General features: G+C 38.6%; 2 protein-coding genes and 1 pseudogene across 2 annotated transcripts; all 3 read right to left on the reverse strand.

The window, feature by feature from the left end:
* Positions 1 to 630: 630 nt before the first annotated feature.
* LOC133740388 (uncharacterized) lies at positions 631 to 1684 on the reverse strand. The gene is made up of 3 exons (XM_062168365.1): positions 1555 to 1684; positions 1311 to 1508; positions 631 to 1172 (listed from the first exon to the last, which is right to left on the reverse strand). The coding sequence occupies exons 1-3, from the start codon at positions 1682 to 1684 to the stop codon at positions 631 to 633; spliced, it is 870 nt and encodes a 289-aa protein (XP_062024349.1).
* A 1039-nt stretch (positions 1685 to 2723) lies between these two features.
* LOC133716592 (disease resistance protein RPV1-like) lies at positions 2724 to 7516 on the reverse strand (annotated as a pseudogene).
* A 1056-nt stretch (positions 7517 to 8572) lies between these two features.
* On the reverse strand, positions 8573 to 17566 carry LOC133740475 (TMV resistance protein N-like). The gene is made up of 6 exons (XM_062168451.1): positions 16999 to 17566; positions 11505 to 12609; positions 11120 to 11395; positions 10229 to 11014; positions 9089 to 10146; positions 8573 to 8792 (listed from the first exon to the last, which is right to left on the reverse strand). Exons 1-5 carry the CDS (start codon positions 17502 to 17504, stop codon positions 9103 to 9105), a joined length of 3717 nt encoding a protein of 1238 aa, XP_062024435.1. The 5' UTR covers positions 17505 to 17566; the 3' UTR covers positions 8573 to 8792; positions 9089 to 9102.
* Between the last annotated feature and the right edge of the window lie 597 nt (positions 17567 to 18163).

The raw sequence follows: 18163 nt of genomic DNA on the forward strand, positions 1-18163 counted from the left end.
ATTTTTTTTTTTTTTTTTTAGCAATTAAATAGAGGATTAGGCGATATTAGTTCCTCTGCGACAGCCGATATGGGGTGACTGGCACCCACCCACAATCTCGAAAGAAAGGGGGCCATCGCAACCGGGAACCCACCGCCCATCCCTCTATTCTATTTTATTAAAAAAGGAAAAGAAAACACAAGAAGAGAGAGAGGGACAAGAACCAAAACCTCTCTGAAAACAAAATGAAATAAAGTACTCAAAGTGAGCACTGAGCTAAAATAGTTACGAACTAATGAATAGAGCAATCATGCAGCAGAAACCACCGTTGCATGAAATCAATCAAGCACTTCAGAATTAGCTAATACGGAAATTCGGTAACCCTTGCAGATTGTGAACAAAGGCAGCTGATGCACAAGGAGGGCAAGAGTCCCACCAATAATGCCCCTCATGATCCACCCCATAGTTAGCTAAGCAATCAGCCACTTGATTCCCTTCTCGATAAATATGTGAAAACTGAATCTGCATAGAGGAGAGAATGGTACAACAATTGACCCAATCAACACTTAGACGCCAAGGGGCTGAGTAATTTTTATTGGCAAGAAAGTGAATTGCTACCGCTGAATCACACTCAATCCAGAGAGAAGTCCATCATTTTCCTGATGCTATTGAAACTGCATGAATAATGGCTTGAAGCTCTGCTTCTAGGGCAGTAGCAATACCCAAGGAACCAGCAAAACAACCCATACAATTACCCAAGTGATCACGAAAAATACCTCCATAGCCCGCGAGTCCAGGCGTCCCACGAGCAGCACCATCTGTATTAACCTTTAATTGAAAAGCACAAGGAGCATGCCAATTTACCTCACGAATTTGATGTGATCTTGAGGCTCTACCGCTGATTCTAAGAGCACTGAAAATACAAAGCTCATCTACTGAGTTACGCATAATTCCTAAACCCCAAGAATCAACCTCTCGAATTTGCTGCTTGATAGAGCGAATCAAATAATCAGTAGTTAAGCGACGCCCATCAAAACGGATAGAATTTCTAGCCTCCCAAAGAGAGTAGAAGCCAGCTCCCATCATTCCCCACCATAGCAATTGCAATTGAGTACCAAAACCATGTTGCAGTGGGTAAGAGAAGAAATCATATATATCCAGGAAATGAATACTGACTTTAAACCAAGATAAAACTGCAGACCATACCTTCATAGAGAAAGAGCACTCAAAAAAATGGTGGTGGGCAGTCTCAGCAGATGCATGACAGAGAGAGCACATAGAAGCAAAAGAAAAGCCTCGCTGAAGTAAGAGATCATCTGTTAAAAGCTTACCATGAAGAAATTTCCATAAAGTAACAGAGTTTCGAGGACGAAAGCATTGACGCCAAACCCATCTATCCCAAAGAACAATTGCCTGTTTACTCCTCTTGAACTCATAGGCTATAGATAAAGATAAACCCCCATCAGAAGAATCCAACCACACCAGCTTATCCTCCATGTCTGAATAAGGAAGTCTAACAGCTGAAATTTCTGACAAAGTGCAGAAAGATCAGCAATCAAATTTGTAGAGCAATACCAAGAGCCATCTCTGATGAAATCAGAAACTTTGGCACATAATAATTTGCCAAGCGGATGCACAATACCCAATCTATCAACAACTGAACCATTAAGCCAATTACCATGCCAAAAATCAATTGATCGACCATTGCCCACTAACCATTTAGAGTTGTAGAAAATATCCATAAACAAGGGTCGCATGCCAGGCCAAATAGATGATTTTTTATAGTAAGAACATGGCTGACCTGAACGTTGAAGAAACCGAGCAGAAAAAAAAGCAGCCGCTGGTGTAGGAGGAAAGCCCAAAATTTTTTTTTTTTTTTTTTTTTTTTTTTTTGGGAAATTACTGGTCCCCCCTTTAACTTTTGGTGCGTCGACAGTTCAGTCCCTGTTATTTCAATTTTAACAGATAACTCCCCAAACATTCAAATTTCACACAATTTGATCCAAAATTACCATTTTACCCCTCACTTATTTTTTTATATATCTAACACACACACACACATATATATACATATATCTACATATACATACATACATACATACATATATATATATATATATATATATATATATATATATCTACATATACATATACATATACATATACATATATATATATATCTACATATACATATACATATACATATATATATATACACACACACACACACACATATACATTATATATATACACACACATATGTATAAAATTATACATATATTTATATATCTACATATACGTATATGTATAAAATTATACATATATTTATATATCTACATATACATATACATATACATACATATATATATATATATATATATATATATATATATATATATATATATATATATATATAGACACACACATTAGATATATAAAAGTTGTGAAATTTTTTTATAATATGAAACATAAACATAGTATATAGACTTACCAAATACATAAACACATTAGATATATATATATACATACATATATCTGCATATATATATATATATATATATATATATATATATATATATATGTATATGTACACACACACATATATACATATAAATATATATAAAAAGAGAGAGAAGAATAAAAATACACACACACACACACATATACATACATATATACTCACACACACACACACACACACACACACACACATATATATATATAAAGAGAGAGAAGAATAAAAAATATATATACACACACACACACACACACATATATATATATATACATATGTATAAAAGAGAGAGAGAGAAGAATAAAAAAAACAAAAAAAAATAAGTGAGGGGTAAAATGGTAATTTTGGATTAAATTGTGTGAAATTTGAATGTTTGAGGAGTTATCTGTTAAAATTGGAATAACATGGACTGAACTGTCGACGCACCAAAAGTTAAAGGGGGGACCAGTAATTTTCCCTTTTTTTTTTTAGGAGGAAAGCCTTATTAAGAGCCATAATATTACGAACTCCAAGACCACCCTCCTTCAATGGAGCACAACACTTGGAAATTCACCTGAGATTTCTTCAGCTTCAAAAAGAACACAGAAAGCGAACCCTATCCACGTATTCCAACATGAAAGACATGGGCGCACTTGGCTCACTGAGTCTGCTCGCTTCCTTCTAGTTTCGAACCACACAGGAATGTCATTTCCAGGCTTCCTTCTAGTTTTGAACCACACAGGAATGTCATTTCCAGGAATTACACTACTGAACATCTCATAAAAAGGAGGGGGTTCCAGCACCATACGAATGCTTCTACTGTATTGGTCTGTTCTTAAGGCAAGGTATTCCATTTCTTGCTCGAAAAACTCTTCCTCTAGATCGTCAAGGTCTTCCACTAGCTCGTCAAGGTCTTCCACTACCTCGTCAAGGTCTACTAATTTCTGGTAGAGAGTACGGACACCACACTTCTTCACCTTCAAACCTGAGTCGGCTCCGAAAAAAAAATCGATGAATTTTGGATCCGTTGAATTAGTATACTCCGGATAATGCTTCGAAGGCAAAAGGAATACACAAAGGTGATCTGACTTAACTACATGGTTTAGATTTAAACTGAAACTGGCGGGTATAAAAAGACCAGGCTTCCAAGAACACGAAATTGTCTTTGCATGATCTTCACCAAAGGCACTCGGGTTTTCTTCAGCCCCAAAAATAACACATAGAGCAAACCCGATCCACTTACTTCTACATGAAGAACAATCTGGTGGCGCCTGTCTCACTGAGTCTCCCTGCCTGCGATTTTTGAACCACCCAGGAATACTATTTCCAGGAATTACAATACTGAAAATCTCAAAAAAAGGACGGGTTACCTGCACCATACAAGTCATGAGAGAGAGAGAGAGAGAGACCTGACTGAACCGCTGTATCATGGAATATATTACACCATTATCTTCACTGTCATCTTCAACCCTACCTCCACTAAAAGGGATGGTAGACCCCACCGCGTCCCACATCGGCGGCATGGTTTCCCACATCGGCTCCATGGTTTCATTACTACTTTCATATACACCCTTGTCTTCAATTCTGGATCCTATGCTGCAGCAATTGATAAAGTTGAAGGATAGTTTCCATAATTTGCACACAAGTCTGGTGGATCTGGAAACTTTTTTAAGGATATGGATATACAGTTGTCCGCGGTAACATGACATGTGCCACTAAATGATGGAAGGCGTGGCAATTGTTTAAGCCTTTTACAATCTGCCAAGTTTAAACACTTGAGCTTCGATAGCCGACTAATGCTTGCAGGAAGGCTGACAAAATTGTTAACACTAAGATCCAATTCTTCTACGGAGGACAAACAACCAATATCATCAGGAATTGCTCCTTCACCTAGTTTGCAGCCATTTAGATTTAATCCCTTCAAAAAACAGAAATTTTTTCAAAGAAGCTAATACCGGACTCAGTGGGTGATGATGACCTACTGAATAACATGATGATACATCGGAACTTTGCATGCCAATTCCACCAAAAGAAAGTTCTGATAATGTTTTCATCTGCAACACGAATCGTGGAAATATATCCACATTTGAGCAGCCAGAAAGATCAACTCTTTCAAGAGAATCAATTTCTAATTCACTTGGAAGACTCTTAATGCTTCAGCACTTCTTAAAATTCAAAATTTTAAGTCTTCTGAGAGATGTAATTGATGGATGAATGGCAACTAAATTTGTACAACCTTCAAGAATCAGCCTCTCAAGATTCGGAATATTTCTCAGGGGACATTGTCAAATTCTCAGAGTAGCTAAGATCAATAATTGTCAACTTCTCCAAGTGCTGTGAAGAAAATATAAAATATTGTAAATCAGTTAGCTTGCAAAACAATTTATTAGAGGATCAAATTGTAAAGAAATGGATACAAGGTAATTTATAAACAACCTTTCTTCCATGCCAAATCTGATCAATTTTGCTATGATGCAGAGTAAGCTCAAAAAGTTCCACCGGCTGAAAATCTGCTGGAAGAGACTTTGATGGATACAAATTCCATTCGAGGACCCTTATGTCATCAGGAAGACATTTAGGGCCTTGAAATAGAACCAAATTTTGAATCTTGAGAAACTTCAGTTCAGACATCATATGGAAGGCATTGGGATTCCAGGCTAACTCTTCCACTTTAGGCAAGCATAAGGCTATGCTTCTGATTGTTTCTGTTCCCTGATTTGAATAAGACATAGAGTTAATTCAATAATAGTTCAATTTAAACCGTGCCATAGAAATCATAATTTTGTCCAAGCTTGTTATTTCTGCATAACCACTTACCGTATTTTGTTTCAATACACGAAAGATGTCGTCACGAAGCCACAAATGACTGTGTTGCCCAGGCTTTTTTTTAGACTCCAAACGGACAATTTGTCTTCCCATTTCTTGTATCAAATCATGCATATTCACACAGTTGTCAAACATGGTTAACAGGGATTTCTCAATGAGAACACTTAACATGATACTAGTGTCAAAGCCAAAAAGGCTATCTAGTATTTGAATTACTCGTTCTTTGTCATTCCCCTTGAGGAAACATGCAACATCGAGAAAAACTTCTTGGCTTATCTTATCTAATCCATCATAACTTATTCTGAGTGATTTAAACAGTGCTTGATCAATAGGAGCTTTCTTTAGCTTGGCTAATGTACTTTCCCAATCACCTCGGTCTCTCTTATACAGAAAAGCTAGATCCCAAAATCTTAAGAGCTAACGGAAGGCCCTTGGCATAATCCAAGATACTCTCAGACAGTTCCCTGTAACCTTCTTCAGGTTTATCTTTCTTAAATGCTTTCCAACTAAAGAGCTGAAGAGCTTCAAGCTCATTTAATCCCTTGCTCTTATATTGTCTCTCTATATCACGTGAGTCTAGTAAACGTTGATCTCTTGTTGTAACGATAATTATGCTTCCTGAACCAAACCAGTCTTTTTCTCGAGCCAACATTTCCAGTTGTTCTAACTGATCCACATCATCAATAACTAGAAGAACCTTTTTATTGAATAAACATGTCTTTATCTTGGTCATTCCATCATATACATCTCGTACTTCAACATTTATTTCCTTCAAGATCTGGCAAAGAAGTTGTTCTTGTAGATGTTTTGCAGAAACTTGTCTGACATCAGTAAGAAATATGCCAACTTCAAAATGATGGGAAATTCTGTGATAAACAAGTCTGGCAAGGGTTGTCTTCCCGATCCCACCCATACCCCATATTCCTATAAAGCAAACATCATTTGCACTTGTATCTAAAAGAAACTCTATTTCCATCAATTTGGAATCAATTCCGACTAAATGCTCTATGGACTCTGATAATGCAAATGTAGGATGAACTTTCTGCCACAGTGCTTCCACAATCTCTTTGATAAGCTCAGTTTCATACCTATAAGAAGAAGAAAACAGTAATTGAGCAGGATTATATAAACGTATACTATTATTCAAAAGATAACACTTTTTCAACCAAAAACAGATAGAACCAAATATGAGGAACAAGAAACAACCAAGTCTAAGCTGATAGACTGATAGTGAATAAAGTTGAAGCTCTACATAGACCAAGCTATTACTAACTCGATCCTAAAGCTCTTCCAGATCCATCCCTGAATACTCTTCAGAAATCGCCATATGCAGCATATTACAGTGTAGCAGAGTAAAGAGAAATTAATACTAGCTAGTTGGCTAAGATAGCTGGTCCGTAACTCTATCTCATGTGTTTAACTTTGAAATAGCGTATCCGAAATAGAGTACACATGCCTATGATAGAACATTCAATTAGCACTTGGTATTGATGAAAATTACCTATAGTTATTTGAAGTCCAGCCAGCGAGATTAGCCACTTTTGTCAAAGCATCTCTCCACTCTTGCACCTTGTTTGAGTCCTCCCCAAAATTTTTTTGGTGTTCAGCAAAGGCCTCTGCAAAGCTCCGTTTCTGATGTCTTACATTAGAGGGAAGTGGTTACATTAGAGGGATCCACTTCATAAAAGATTGGCAGAATAGTTCCCCTGTCACCCATGCATTGAACAATCTTTGCGAGTTCGAGCAAGCACCATTTGGAAGAAGCATAATTTGGCGAGAGAACAACCACTGCGAACCTTGATTGTTCAATTGCAGCCAGGAGATCTGGAGAGATAGTTGTACCTCTCTGAAGATTTGGGTCGTCTCTGAAAGTTGTGATTCCCCGCCACTGCAATTTGTCGTATAAATGGTCCGTGAACTTCTTGCGGGTATCTTCACCCCTGAAACTCAGGAACACGTCGTATTTCCACCGAGCAGATGATGAAGCAGACGTGGAGGCTCTCAGTCTGTAGCTCGACGCCATCGGAATTCTGCTCCACACTGATAAATTACAATAGAATAGGAAGAAGAAGATGACAGTGGCACGGAAATTGGAAAGAAATTATACAGAGATAGGGAGGAAGGAGCTCTGAAAGGGAAATAAGGAAGGGTGGACAGGGGACGACAAAATTATTTGGTCTCTGCCAGATGACCTTGACTTTGTGAAAGACTGATATGGTTTGATCCAAGTGATTGAGGTTTGAGGATCAGACCTTAGTGAGAAACTGGGTCTTTTTTTTTTTTTTTTTGATAAATGAGAAAGTAGATCATTAAACGAAATTCATATTTCGATTAACAATCTCTATTAATTTTATTTTTATCAAAGAAAATTTCATACATTATTCAGATGAGTGCCGTTCCCCTGGTCAGCTACTGACCAGGGATGATATGATCAACTACTGTCTGATTTCAATCGGACGGTTGACAGATCTCATCTTTTAAAAAGCTAGAGAGTTGTCAACCGTCCGATTAAAATCGGACAATAGTTGACCGACCATATCATCCCTGATCAGCTACTGACCAGGGGAACATCCATGTAATCAGATTAGTTGCATAGTTATTTTAAGATCTGCATAGGCCCAGATTTGTACTTTGAATTTAGTTCAATGAACTCATTTGGATAAAAAATAAAACAATAAGTATTACAAATTATCCATTTTGGGCCAATCAAACCAAACAAAATGAAATAAAAACTACAAGACCCATATCAGTTAGGCCCTTATAAACACAACTTAAGCCACATTGAGAGACGTCACAAATAACGATATCAATTTGTACAAGAGAAATTCTTAGATAGGGCAAACGTACCACCCACGTGGTCACGTCTCTCTATTTTTTAATTGTATTCTAAAACAACCTATTATAATGAAATATCCAAAACACCTCCCTGTATAGGCAATGATTGATTAAGCGCACCGCCATGTGGCACGCCAGCCCTACCTAAGAATATCTCGTTGTACAAATATGAATGAATAACATCAAACCAAAATCAGTGAACTTAGGGGTTGCCAGTAACGATCGCGATCAAAGAATACCTAAATTTTCTAGTCTCGGACACACAAAGAACATTAAATCGTAATTATCGAAAACTCTTCCGATCCGCAGCCGAAAGAGTTGAAAAACTAAGATAAAAGGAAACAGATCACAATCTACAAAGGGATCTAAAGGGCAGTTACACAAAAGGGTAAACAAAACGGTGTAAGTTGTACTTTCAATCCCATCCAAAAACAAAACTGTATTTTCAATTAATTCAATCTAAAATCACTCATTATCCAAAAAATAAAAAATCTAAAATCACTCTGATGCATGCATCATAAATAAAAACTAGCTCACAGTGCCAACAATGTTGGACTTGAGGTTGAATCAACTATAGTTGATTACTATTCTTGAGCTCGCAGCAACTCTTCTTTCTCAATTCTCGACATGCTATCGTTGATGTCAACTTCTTGATGGCCTGCACTCACCACACAACATAAATCACGAAGATTTAGAACAAAAAATAAAAATCAGTCTAAAAATTAAAAAATTCGGGACTTGTATCCCATCTGGAGGAGAAATAAACATAGTTAATTGATTTCAACTTTTAGAATACTTTAGTTGATTTTGGGATTCAAAAAGAACCATCCATTAACCCATGTAACAAGTAAACAACTAAATAGTTACAAATTCAAGGTGTTGGGATTTGCAGGTAAAGATATAGGTATAACCGTATAACTAGCAATAAAGGTTGTAATAGAGAAGGATACTCACCAAACTACACGGCATCAGTTTATTGACGATCTCAGTTGTTCGATCCAATCTGCAACCCCATCCCTCTTAGACACGTTGTATTGGTTCTCTCTTATGTTGGGCTCTTTCAAGTCCTGCATGTACAAACTACGGATCCCGCACCCTTTCACCTTCAGGCATGCGTTCCTGTTAGCACACCTGGTTCTGAATTTAAACGTAAACCATCTCCATGTAAGCAGACATTTATCCCCAGGAACGAAAAATACACAGAGGTGATCTGATAACTGAACAACTTGTTCTAGTTTCAAAACAATGGAGCCATAGGAGAGCATCCAACGACATGAAATTTTGTGTACATGAGGTTCTAAATCACGATCTTCACAAAGGGCACCAGGGTTTTCTTCAGCTCCAAAGAGAACACACAAAGCAAACCCCATCCACGTACTACTACATGAAATACAAGGTCGGTCTATGTTCACCCTGTTGCTCTCCGCACTAGTTTCGAACCACTCAGGAATGTCATTTCCAGAAAATACGAAACTGAACTCCTCAGTAAAAAGAGGGGGTTTGTTCATCATACAACCCAAATTCCTATCAGAAACTCCATTGTATCGATTCATTCTTAAGTTGAGTTCTACGAGTTCTTTCAGGTCTTGCTTGTACAGAGCACGAACCCCGCACCCCTTCACCTTCAAGCATGCGTTGCTTTTCTTAGCACACGTGGTTTCCAAAAGAAAACCAATGTTTTCAAGATAATGTTTTGAAGGCAAAAGGAATAAACAAATGTGATCCGACTTAAGAACTTGGTTTAGATCGAAACTGAGACTGGGTAAAAAAAAAACACCGGGCTTCCAACAACACGAAATTGCTTTTGCATGAGGTTCGAAATCATGATCTTCACCAGGGACACCTGGGTTTTCTTCAGCTCCAAAAAGAACACATAGAGCAAATCCGATCCACATACTACTAGGTGAAGAACAGTCCAGTACCGTATCTCCCACAATTCGATGTTTGAACCAGCAAGGAATATCATTTCCAGGAATGACTATACTGAACATCTCAAAAAAAGGAGGGGGTTCCTGCACCATACAAACGATCGTATCAAACAACTATGTGTGTGTGTGTGTGTGAGAGAGACAGAGAGAGAGAGAGAGAGCTGACCTGAAGGAACCGCTGTAGAAGTGAACGTATTATATAACAACTTCCTCCGTCTTCGAGGCTACAGCAGTTAATAAAGTTGAAGGATAGTTTCCATAATTTGCACAGGTCTGGTGGATCTGGAAACTTTTTTAAGGATATACAGTTGTCCGCGGTGACATGACATGTGCCGCTAAATAATGGAAGGTCTGGCAATTGTTGGAGCCTCTTGCAATCATCCAAGTTCAAATACTTCAACTTAGAAAGCCGACTAAGGCTGGCAGGAAGGCTGACAAAATTGTTGACACTAAGATCCAAGTTTTCTAAGGAGGACAAACAACCAATATCATCGGGAATATCTCCTTCACCAAGTTTGCAGTCATTGAGATGTAATTCTTTCAGAGAACAGAAATGTTTGAAAGAAGCCAATACCAGACTCAGCCGGTGAGGACTGACTGAATGAAATGATAGTTCAAACTTTAGCATGCCAATTCCTCTTAAAAAAAGTTCTGATAACTTTTGGATCCGTCTGACAAATTGTGGAAGTATATCCACTTTTGAGCAGCCAGAAAGATCAATTAGTTCAAGAGAATCCATTTCTAATCCACCTGGAATTCTCTGAATACTTTGGCAGTTCTTAAAATTTAAAACTTTAAGCCTTCTGAGAGATATGATTGATGGATGAATGTCAACTAAATTTGTACAACCTTCAAGAACCAGCCTCTCAAGGTTTGGCATACCTGTGAAATCTGGGGTCATTGTCAAGTTCTCGGAGTAGCTAAGATCCATAACTGTCAACTTCTCCAAGTACTGTGAAACACGCAAATTAATATTATGGTAGATCAGTTAGCTTCCAAAACAATCTATTCAAGAATCAAATAAACACGACAATTGGATATAAGGAGACTTACAAACCTTTATTCCATGCCAAAGCTGCTCAATTTTGCTATGATGCAGAATAATCTCAATAAGTTCCACCGGCTGAAAATTTGGTGGAAGAGATTTTGATGGATACCAAGCCCATTCAAGAACCCTTATGGCATCAGGAAGATATTCAGGGCCTTGACATAGAACCAAATTTTGCATTTTGAGAAACTTCAGTTTAGACATCTTAGAGAAGGCTTTTGGATTCCAATCGAACTCTTCCACCTTAGGCAAGCATATGGCTATGCTTCTAATTGCTTCTGTTCCCTATCAATTGAGAATAAGAGGAATTAATTCCATAATAGTGAAAACTATTGTGTTAAAGAAATTCATATATACTTTTATCCAAGCTTGGTATATCTGCATAACCTCTTACCGTGTTCTCTTTGAGTACATGAAAAATGTCGTCCCAAAGCCACAACTGACTGCGTTGGCCAGGCTCTTGCTCAGACTCCAAACGGACAATTTCCCTTCCCATTTCTTGTATCAGATCATGCATATCCACACAGTTGTCAAAAATGGTTAACAGGGATTTCTCAATGAGAACACTTGCCATGATACTAGTGTCAAAGCCAAAAAAGCTATCTAGTATTCGAATTACTCGTTCTTTGTCATTCCCCTTGAGGAAACATGCAACATCGAGAAAAACTTGTTGGCTCATGTTATCTAATCCATCATAACTTATTTTGAGTGTTTTAAACAGTGCTTGATCAATAGGAGCTTTCTTTAGCTTGGCTACTGTACTTTCCCAATCACCTCGGTCTCTCTTACACAGAAAAGATCCCAGAATCTTAAGAGCTAATGGAAGGCCTCTAGCATAATCCAAGATACTCTTGGACAGTTCCCTATAACCTTCTTCAGGATAATCTTTCTTAAAGGCTTTCCAACTAAAGAGCTGAAGAGCTTCGTACTCATTTAATCCCTTGCTTTTGTATTGTGTTTCTATACCATGCAAGACTAGTAAACGTTGATCTCTTGTTGTAACGATAACTATGCTTCCTGAACCAAACCAGTCTTCTTCTCCGGCCAAGTTTTCCAGTTGGTCTAATTGATCCACATCATCAAGAACTAGTAGAACCTTTTTATTATAAAAACAGCACTTTATCTTGGTCATTCCATCATCAACATCCCATACTTGAATGTTTTTTTCCTTCAGTATCTGGCAAAGAAGATTTTGTTGTAGATTAACTAGACCGTGTGTTGTAGAAACCTCTCTGACATCAGGAAGAAATATGCTAATTTCAAAATGATGAGAGATTCTGTGATAAACAAGTCTAGCAAGGGTTGTCTTCCCAATCCCACACATACCCCATATTCCTAGAAAGCAGACACCCTTTGCTTTTTTTTCTAAAAGAAAATCTATTTCAATCAGCTTGGAATCAATTCCGACCAAATTCTCTGAGGACTCTGATGATGCAAATGTAGGATGTACTTTTTTCCATAGCGCTTCCACAATCTCTTTGATAAGCTCTGTTTCATATCTATAAGAAAAAGAAAACAATAACTGGGCAGGAACACGAAACTATCAATTAAGGAACTATTTAGCTGAACTCAATCATTGATCGATGCTTTCAAAATAATGTTTAAGCTTTATATGGACCAACGCCATAGAGAAGACAATTAACTAACTTAGGAGTGGGCATAACAAACCGGAAATTCGGTAACCGACCCGACCGCACCGAATTTTCCGGATCGGTAACCGAACCGACTGAAAATGGTGTCGTTTTGACGTCTCACCGAACCGAACCGGTTCATAATGGTTCGGAATCGGATCCAGGTGTTAAACCGCCCGAGTTAAACCGCCCGAACCGCATTTTTATTTAATTTAATTTTTGAATTAATTTTATTACTTGTCTAATTATGATTGGTCATAAACCAAGCTTACATAGACTTGTATGCACTCGATCCGCAGAAACCCTAATAGGTTAATACTCTCAAAACCTGGCCGCACGACCTCATTTGCCAAAACACTCTCTCAGTCTCTCTTCAGAAAAGAAAAAAACTCTCTCGACCTCTCCCAACTCTCTCGATCTCTCTCGACCTCTCCCAACTCTCTCAATCTCTCTCGACCCATCTGCTCCGATCTGCTCCGATCCCATCTTCTCTCTCGGCCGAGAGCCTGCGAGGGTAAGCTCTCTAAATCTCTTCTCTAAATCTCTGATTGATTTACTGAGCTTGAAGATCGATGTTTAGATGTTTAGACTTTAGATTGTTCTTCTAGAAAACTTATCACAATCAAAAATTCAAAATCAAATGAGGGTTTCGAAATGCGATTTGGGGCTTTTTATTAAAACTCTGGTTTCGATATTCTTAATAAGGTTTTGAGTTTCAATATTGATTTGGGGCTTTATGATAAAAATGGAAATTTGAAATTAGGGTTTCTGAGCTTCATTGTTGTTCTGGGTTTAGCTGACTCATTGGGGCTTCTGTTTTGTATATGCAGATTATTATGCCCACTCCTACAGATTATGGAAGGGATTAGCGCAACTCCGACTCCTACAGGGACAGCAACTCCAACTGCAGATTCCAGTATTGGAACCAGTCGAACTACTCCCACACCAACTCCTCAGCCTACAGTTGATCAAGGTGCAGTACCAGTTCCAGCAGTTCCAGGACTTCCACCAATACCACCAGTTCCAACCGACCCTGATGGGAGTTCAGTCAAGAGGAAGAACACTTCAGTCGTGTGGGCACATTTTGAGAAGTGCAAGAATCCTGATGGGAGTATCATGAAGCCAGCTCGTTCAAAGTGCAAGTACTGCCCCCAGACATATGCCAGCGACACCAGAAGCAATGGCACATCAGCAATGAGGAACCATTTGCTCCACCAGTGTCGAAAGTGTCCCATTTATGTCCCCAACAAGAAGCAGAAGTTCCTGACCTTTGATAGCGCAGAAAGTGGAGGTAATTTAATTGCTCTGAGTTATGAAAAGCGTGTATCTAGGCTAGCTTGTGCGAAAATGGTGGTTCGTGATGAACTGCCATTTTCTTTTGTTGAGAATGAAGGTTTTAAAGAATTCATGAAGGTGACTTAGCCTCTATTTAAGCCACCTTCTAGGAGAACAATAGCTAGGGATGTTTTGAAGTTGTATGAGGCAGAGAGGGAGAGGATTAGGGGATTTCTTGTTGCTAATGAGCAGAGAGTGTCGCTGACTACGGATACTTGGACAAGTATCCAAAACATCAACTACATGGTGTTGACAGCGCACTTTATTGATTCAAAATGGAGGCTGCATAAGAGGATTTTGAATTTCTGTGTGATTCCAAATCACAAGGGGAAAACCATAGGAAAGCTAGTTGAATCGTGTTTGATAAAGTGGGGGATTGAGAGGGTTTTTACGATAGTTGTGGGCAATGCAAGTCCAAATTAGGTTGCTTTAGATTACATGAAGGAGAAGATAGGAAATTGGGACAAGTTGGTGTTGGGAGGTTCTTTTCTGCATTTGAGATGTTGCTGCCATATTCTAAACCTCATTGTGAGGGATGGAATGGAGGAGCTAGACTCCTCCATTGATGGCATTCGAAATTCGGTAAAGTACATTAGATCTTCACCGGCAAGGCTAGATAAGTTTAGGAAGTGTGCAGCTCAAGAAAAGACTGAGCATAAGGGAGGAATTGTTCCTTTAGATGTTTGCACCCGATGGAATTCAACATAATTTATGTTGGATATCGCTGTGAAGTATAAGAAGGCCTTTGCGAGGCTTGAGGATGAAGACCAGCAGTTTGAGAACTATTTCCAAGAGAGAGTGGGTGGAAATAAGAGAGAAGGGCCCCCTAAAGCTGCTGATTGGGATAAGGCAGCAAGGCTCGTCAAGTTCCTAAAAATTTTCTATGAAGCCATCCTGAAATTTAGTGCCACAAAGTTTGTAACTTCAAATGAGCCTTTGCTTTGGATGTGCACAATCGTGGGTGAGATGGAGAAGTGCATGAGCAGTGATGATCCTTTATTAGTTAATATTGCAAGCTCGATGAAAAAGAAGTTTGACAAGTATTGGCTGCATCTTGAGGATTTAAACAAGATTTTGATCATTGCCGTGGTTTTAGATCCAAGATACAAGCTGTTGTATCTTGAGTTCTTCTTCCCGAAGCTGCAAGCAGATCAGACTTTACAAAGTCTGATGATCGATGAAGTGAGGGATGCATTGCATAACCTGTATAGAGAATATGAAGGTAAAAATGTATAGAGAATATTAGTTATTTAGTTGTATATTTTTGCTCTATAACCTTGCTATTTTAATAATGATACACTAATCGCAACTATTTTTTTGATTTGTAGAATCTGATCCAGTGGCAGCAGCAGCTTCAAGGGATGTCACAATGCCAAGGATCAAGTCTACATCTGTGCAAGAACAAGATGATAGTCATGCAGCAAACCTATACCAGTTCAAGCTTCTGAGGCAGAAGAAAGATGTCGTGGTGATCAAGAATGAGTTGGACAAGTATCTGTTGGAGGCTTCAGAAGACCCTTCCAATTCAAAATTCCATATTTTGGACTGGTGGAAGGAGAATGCTCCAAGATATCCTATTCTGTCCAAAATAGCCAAGGATGTCTTTGCTGTACCGGCTTCAACCGTGGCTTCGGAGTCTGCCTTCAGCCTTGGAAAAAGAGTTATGGATCCTTTCCGAGCATCACTCACCCCTAAGATGGTTGAGGCTTTGGTCTGCATGAGTGACTGGCTAAAGGGAGGAGGCTTTGATGCATACAAGGAGCCCACCAAAGATGAGATGGAGCTATACGCTGTGTTGGAAAAACTTGAAATTGGTAAGTTCAAAAACTGGAAAAACTTTCAGATTTATTGCATTTTGTTAACGTTGTTTCGAATTCTAACTTTCGATGTAATTTACTATTTTGTTGCTTTCTGTTGGGATTGTTGAATACTTGGATAGATCCAGACGAAGGGAATTCTGATGATGAAGATTGAATAATGGAGGCCGAAGCAATTTTCCGGCATGTAATGTTTTAGACTTTCAGTTTGTTATTTCCTGTTTGGTTTTATGTATGAAACTATGAACTATGAAGTTTGATGGTGTGTATCGTGTTGAACTGCACTTTGCCTTGTTGGTTTTAATTTCAGCAGTTTGAAGTTTGAACTTTGCAGAATTGATGTTTTCATGAAGTGTTGAACTGTTGATTGTTGAACTGCAGTTCAACACTTTGGATTTTGGAACTTTGAATTGCACTTTCATGAATGTTTTTTTTAGAAGAATTGATGTTTGAGTCTTTTTAGCAGTTTGCAGTTTGGATGTTTTTAGACTTTGGAGTTTTGCAGCTATGAACTTTTGATTTTTGGATGATGTATTGAGCAGTTTGGGCCTCGCTTTAGGGCCTCAAATGCTGATTAAACAAGGTCTTATTAATGGGCCTAAAAAATTCGGTAACCGGCCCGCACCGAACCGCATTTCGGTGTAACCGAAAAATGCGGTACAGCCTGAAGAAACTCGGTTGCGGTTCCAAAAAAGGCAAACCGCAAAATACGGTGCGGATGCGGTTTGGGCCTCAAACCGGACCGAACCGCACCGCGCCCACCCCTAAACTAACTTCTAGTGGTATCACATAGACACATAACATTGATATTGTCCCCCACTAAACACCTCTTATATTGAGGCATTGATCCATACAACCCCTACAAAGCACAATTAGGGAATAATGCCACTTTGAAATATATAGTTTGGATAGTTCAGGTAATGAATTGTCAAATTGCAATATTCATGGAGTAGAATGTTGTATGCAGCATAATAAAAGCATATAAAAGACAAGTTTTTCTTCCACCAAAGGGAAGAGAACCGAGCCTACAAGCTAGTTGGTCAACATCTCTATCCCATAAGTGGATGCATATATATATGTTAATAAAAAGAACAATGCTAGTTACCTATAATCCTTTGAATCCCATCCAGATAGATTGGCCACTGTTGTTAAAGCATCTCCCCACTCTTGCACCTTCTTCAAGTCTTCCCCAGAAAGCTTGTCTTCATGTTCAGCAAAGGCCTCGGCAAAGCTTCCTCTCTGATGTCTCACATCAGAGGGATCAACTTCATAAAAGATTGGCAGAATAGACCCCCCGTCTCCCATGCAAGCAACAATCTTGACAAGTTCTAGCAAGCACCAAGTGGAAGAAGCATAGTTTGGCGAAAGAACAACCACTGCAAACCTTGATTGTTCAATTGCAGCCAGGAGCTCCGAAGAAAGAGTTGTACCTCTTTCAAGCTCTGTGTCGTCCCTGAAAGTTGTGATTCCTCGACACTGCAGTTTGTCGTATAAATGGTCCGTGAAGTTCCTGCGGGTATCTGAACCCCTGAAACTCAAAAACACGTCGTATTTCCATTTTGAAGCTGAAGCAGAAGACGTGGAGGCTCTCATGTGGTAGCTCGACGCCATGGGAAAGTGGTTCACAACAATTGGACTCCAAAGTCAATCACTAAAAGTTATACACATCTCCACACCGATTATCACAAGAGAAAATATAGGAAAAACTGGAAAAGATGATAACAATGTGCTAGATAAAACAGAAATTGGACACCAAGAGATCTAAATCATTGTTTATCAGAACAAAAATCCAAATGACTCGAGGAGTTTATGGATCAAAACATCAAGTATCTGGTGGTTTTTGTTTTTGTTTTTGATTTTCGTTTTTTTGTTTGTTTTTTGTTTTTGTTTTGATCAAATGGGTCAGAATCTCTAAATGGTTCCAGCCTTGGAGGCCAAGTCTACTTGATGCCTAACTGCCTAAGCTTAGGCTCTGTAATCCCTTTGTAAATCTCTGTGTTTAAACCTTATTACCTGTATCTGATGTAATATAAATAAGCAATACAATTGATCCTCTCTGTGTGAGGTTTTCCACAAACTCTCTTTTCTCTTTCTGTTATCTTTCATAATTATGGTCAAGTCATACCTCTTGGGTGAAAGCTAGAACAAGCGGTGAGTTAACCTCTTGGCCAGTTGTCCGAGGCCATTGGACACCATCTCCTAGCTGGTTTATGCTCATAAAATAGTTTCCTTGACCCTGGAAAAGAGTCTGCAATACAGGAGAATGAGAT

This window comes from Rosa rugosa, chromosome 1 (genome assembly GCF_958449725.1).
Source record: "Rosa rugosa chromosome 1, drRosRugo1.1, whole genome shotgun sequence".
In the NCBI taxonomy this organism is placed as follows: Eukaryota; Viridiplantae; Streptophyta; class Magnoliopsida; order Rosales; family Rosaceae; genus Rosa; species Rosa rugosa.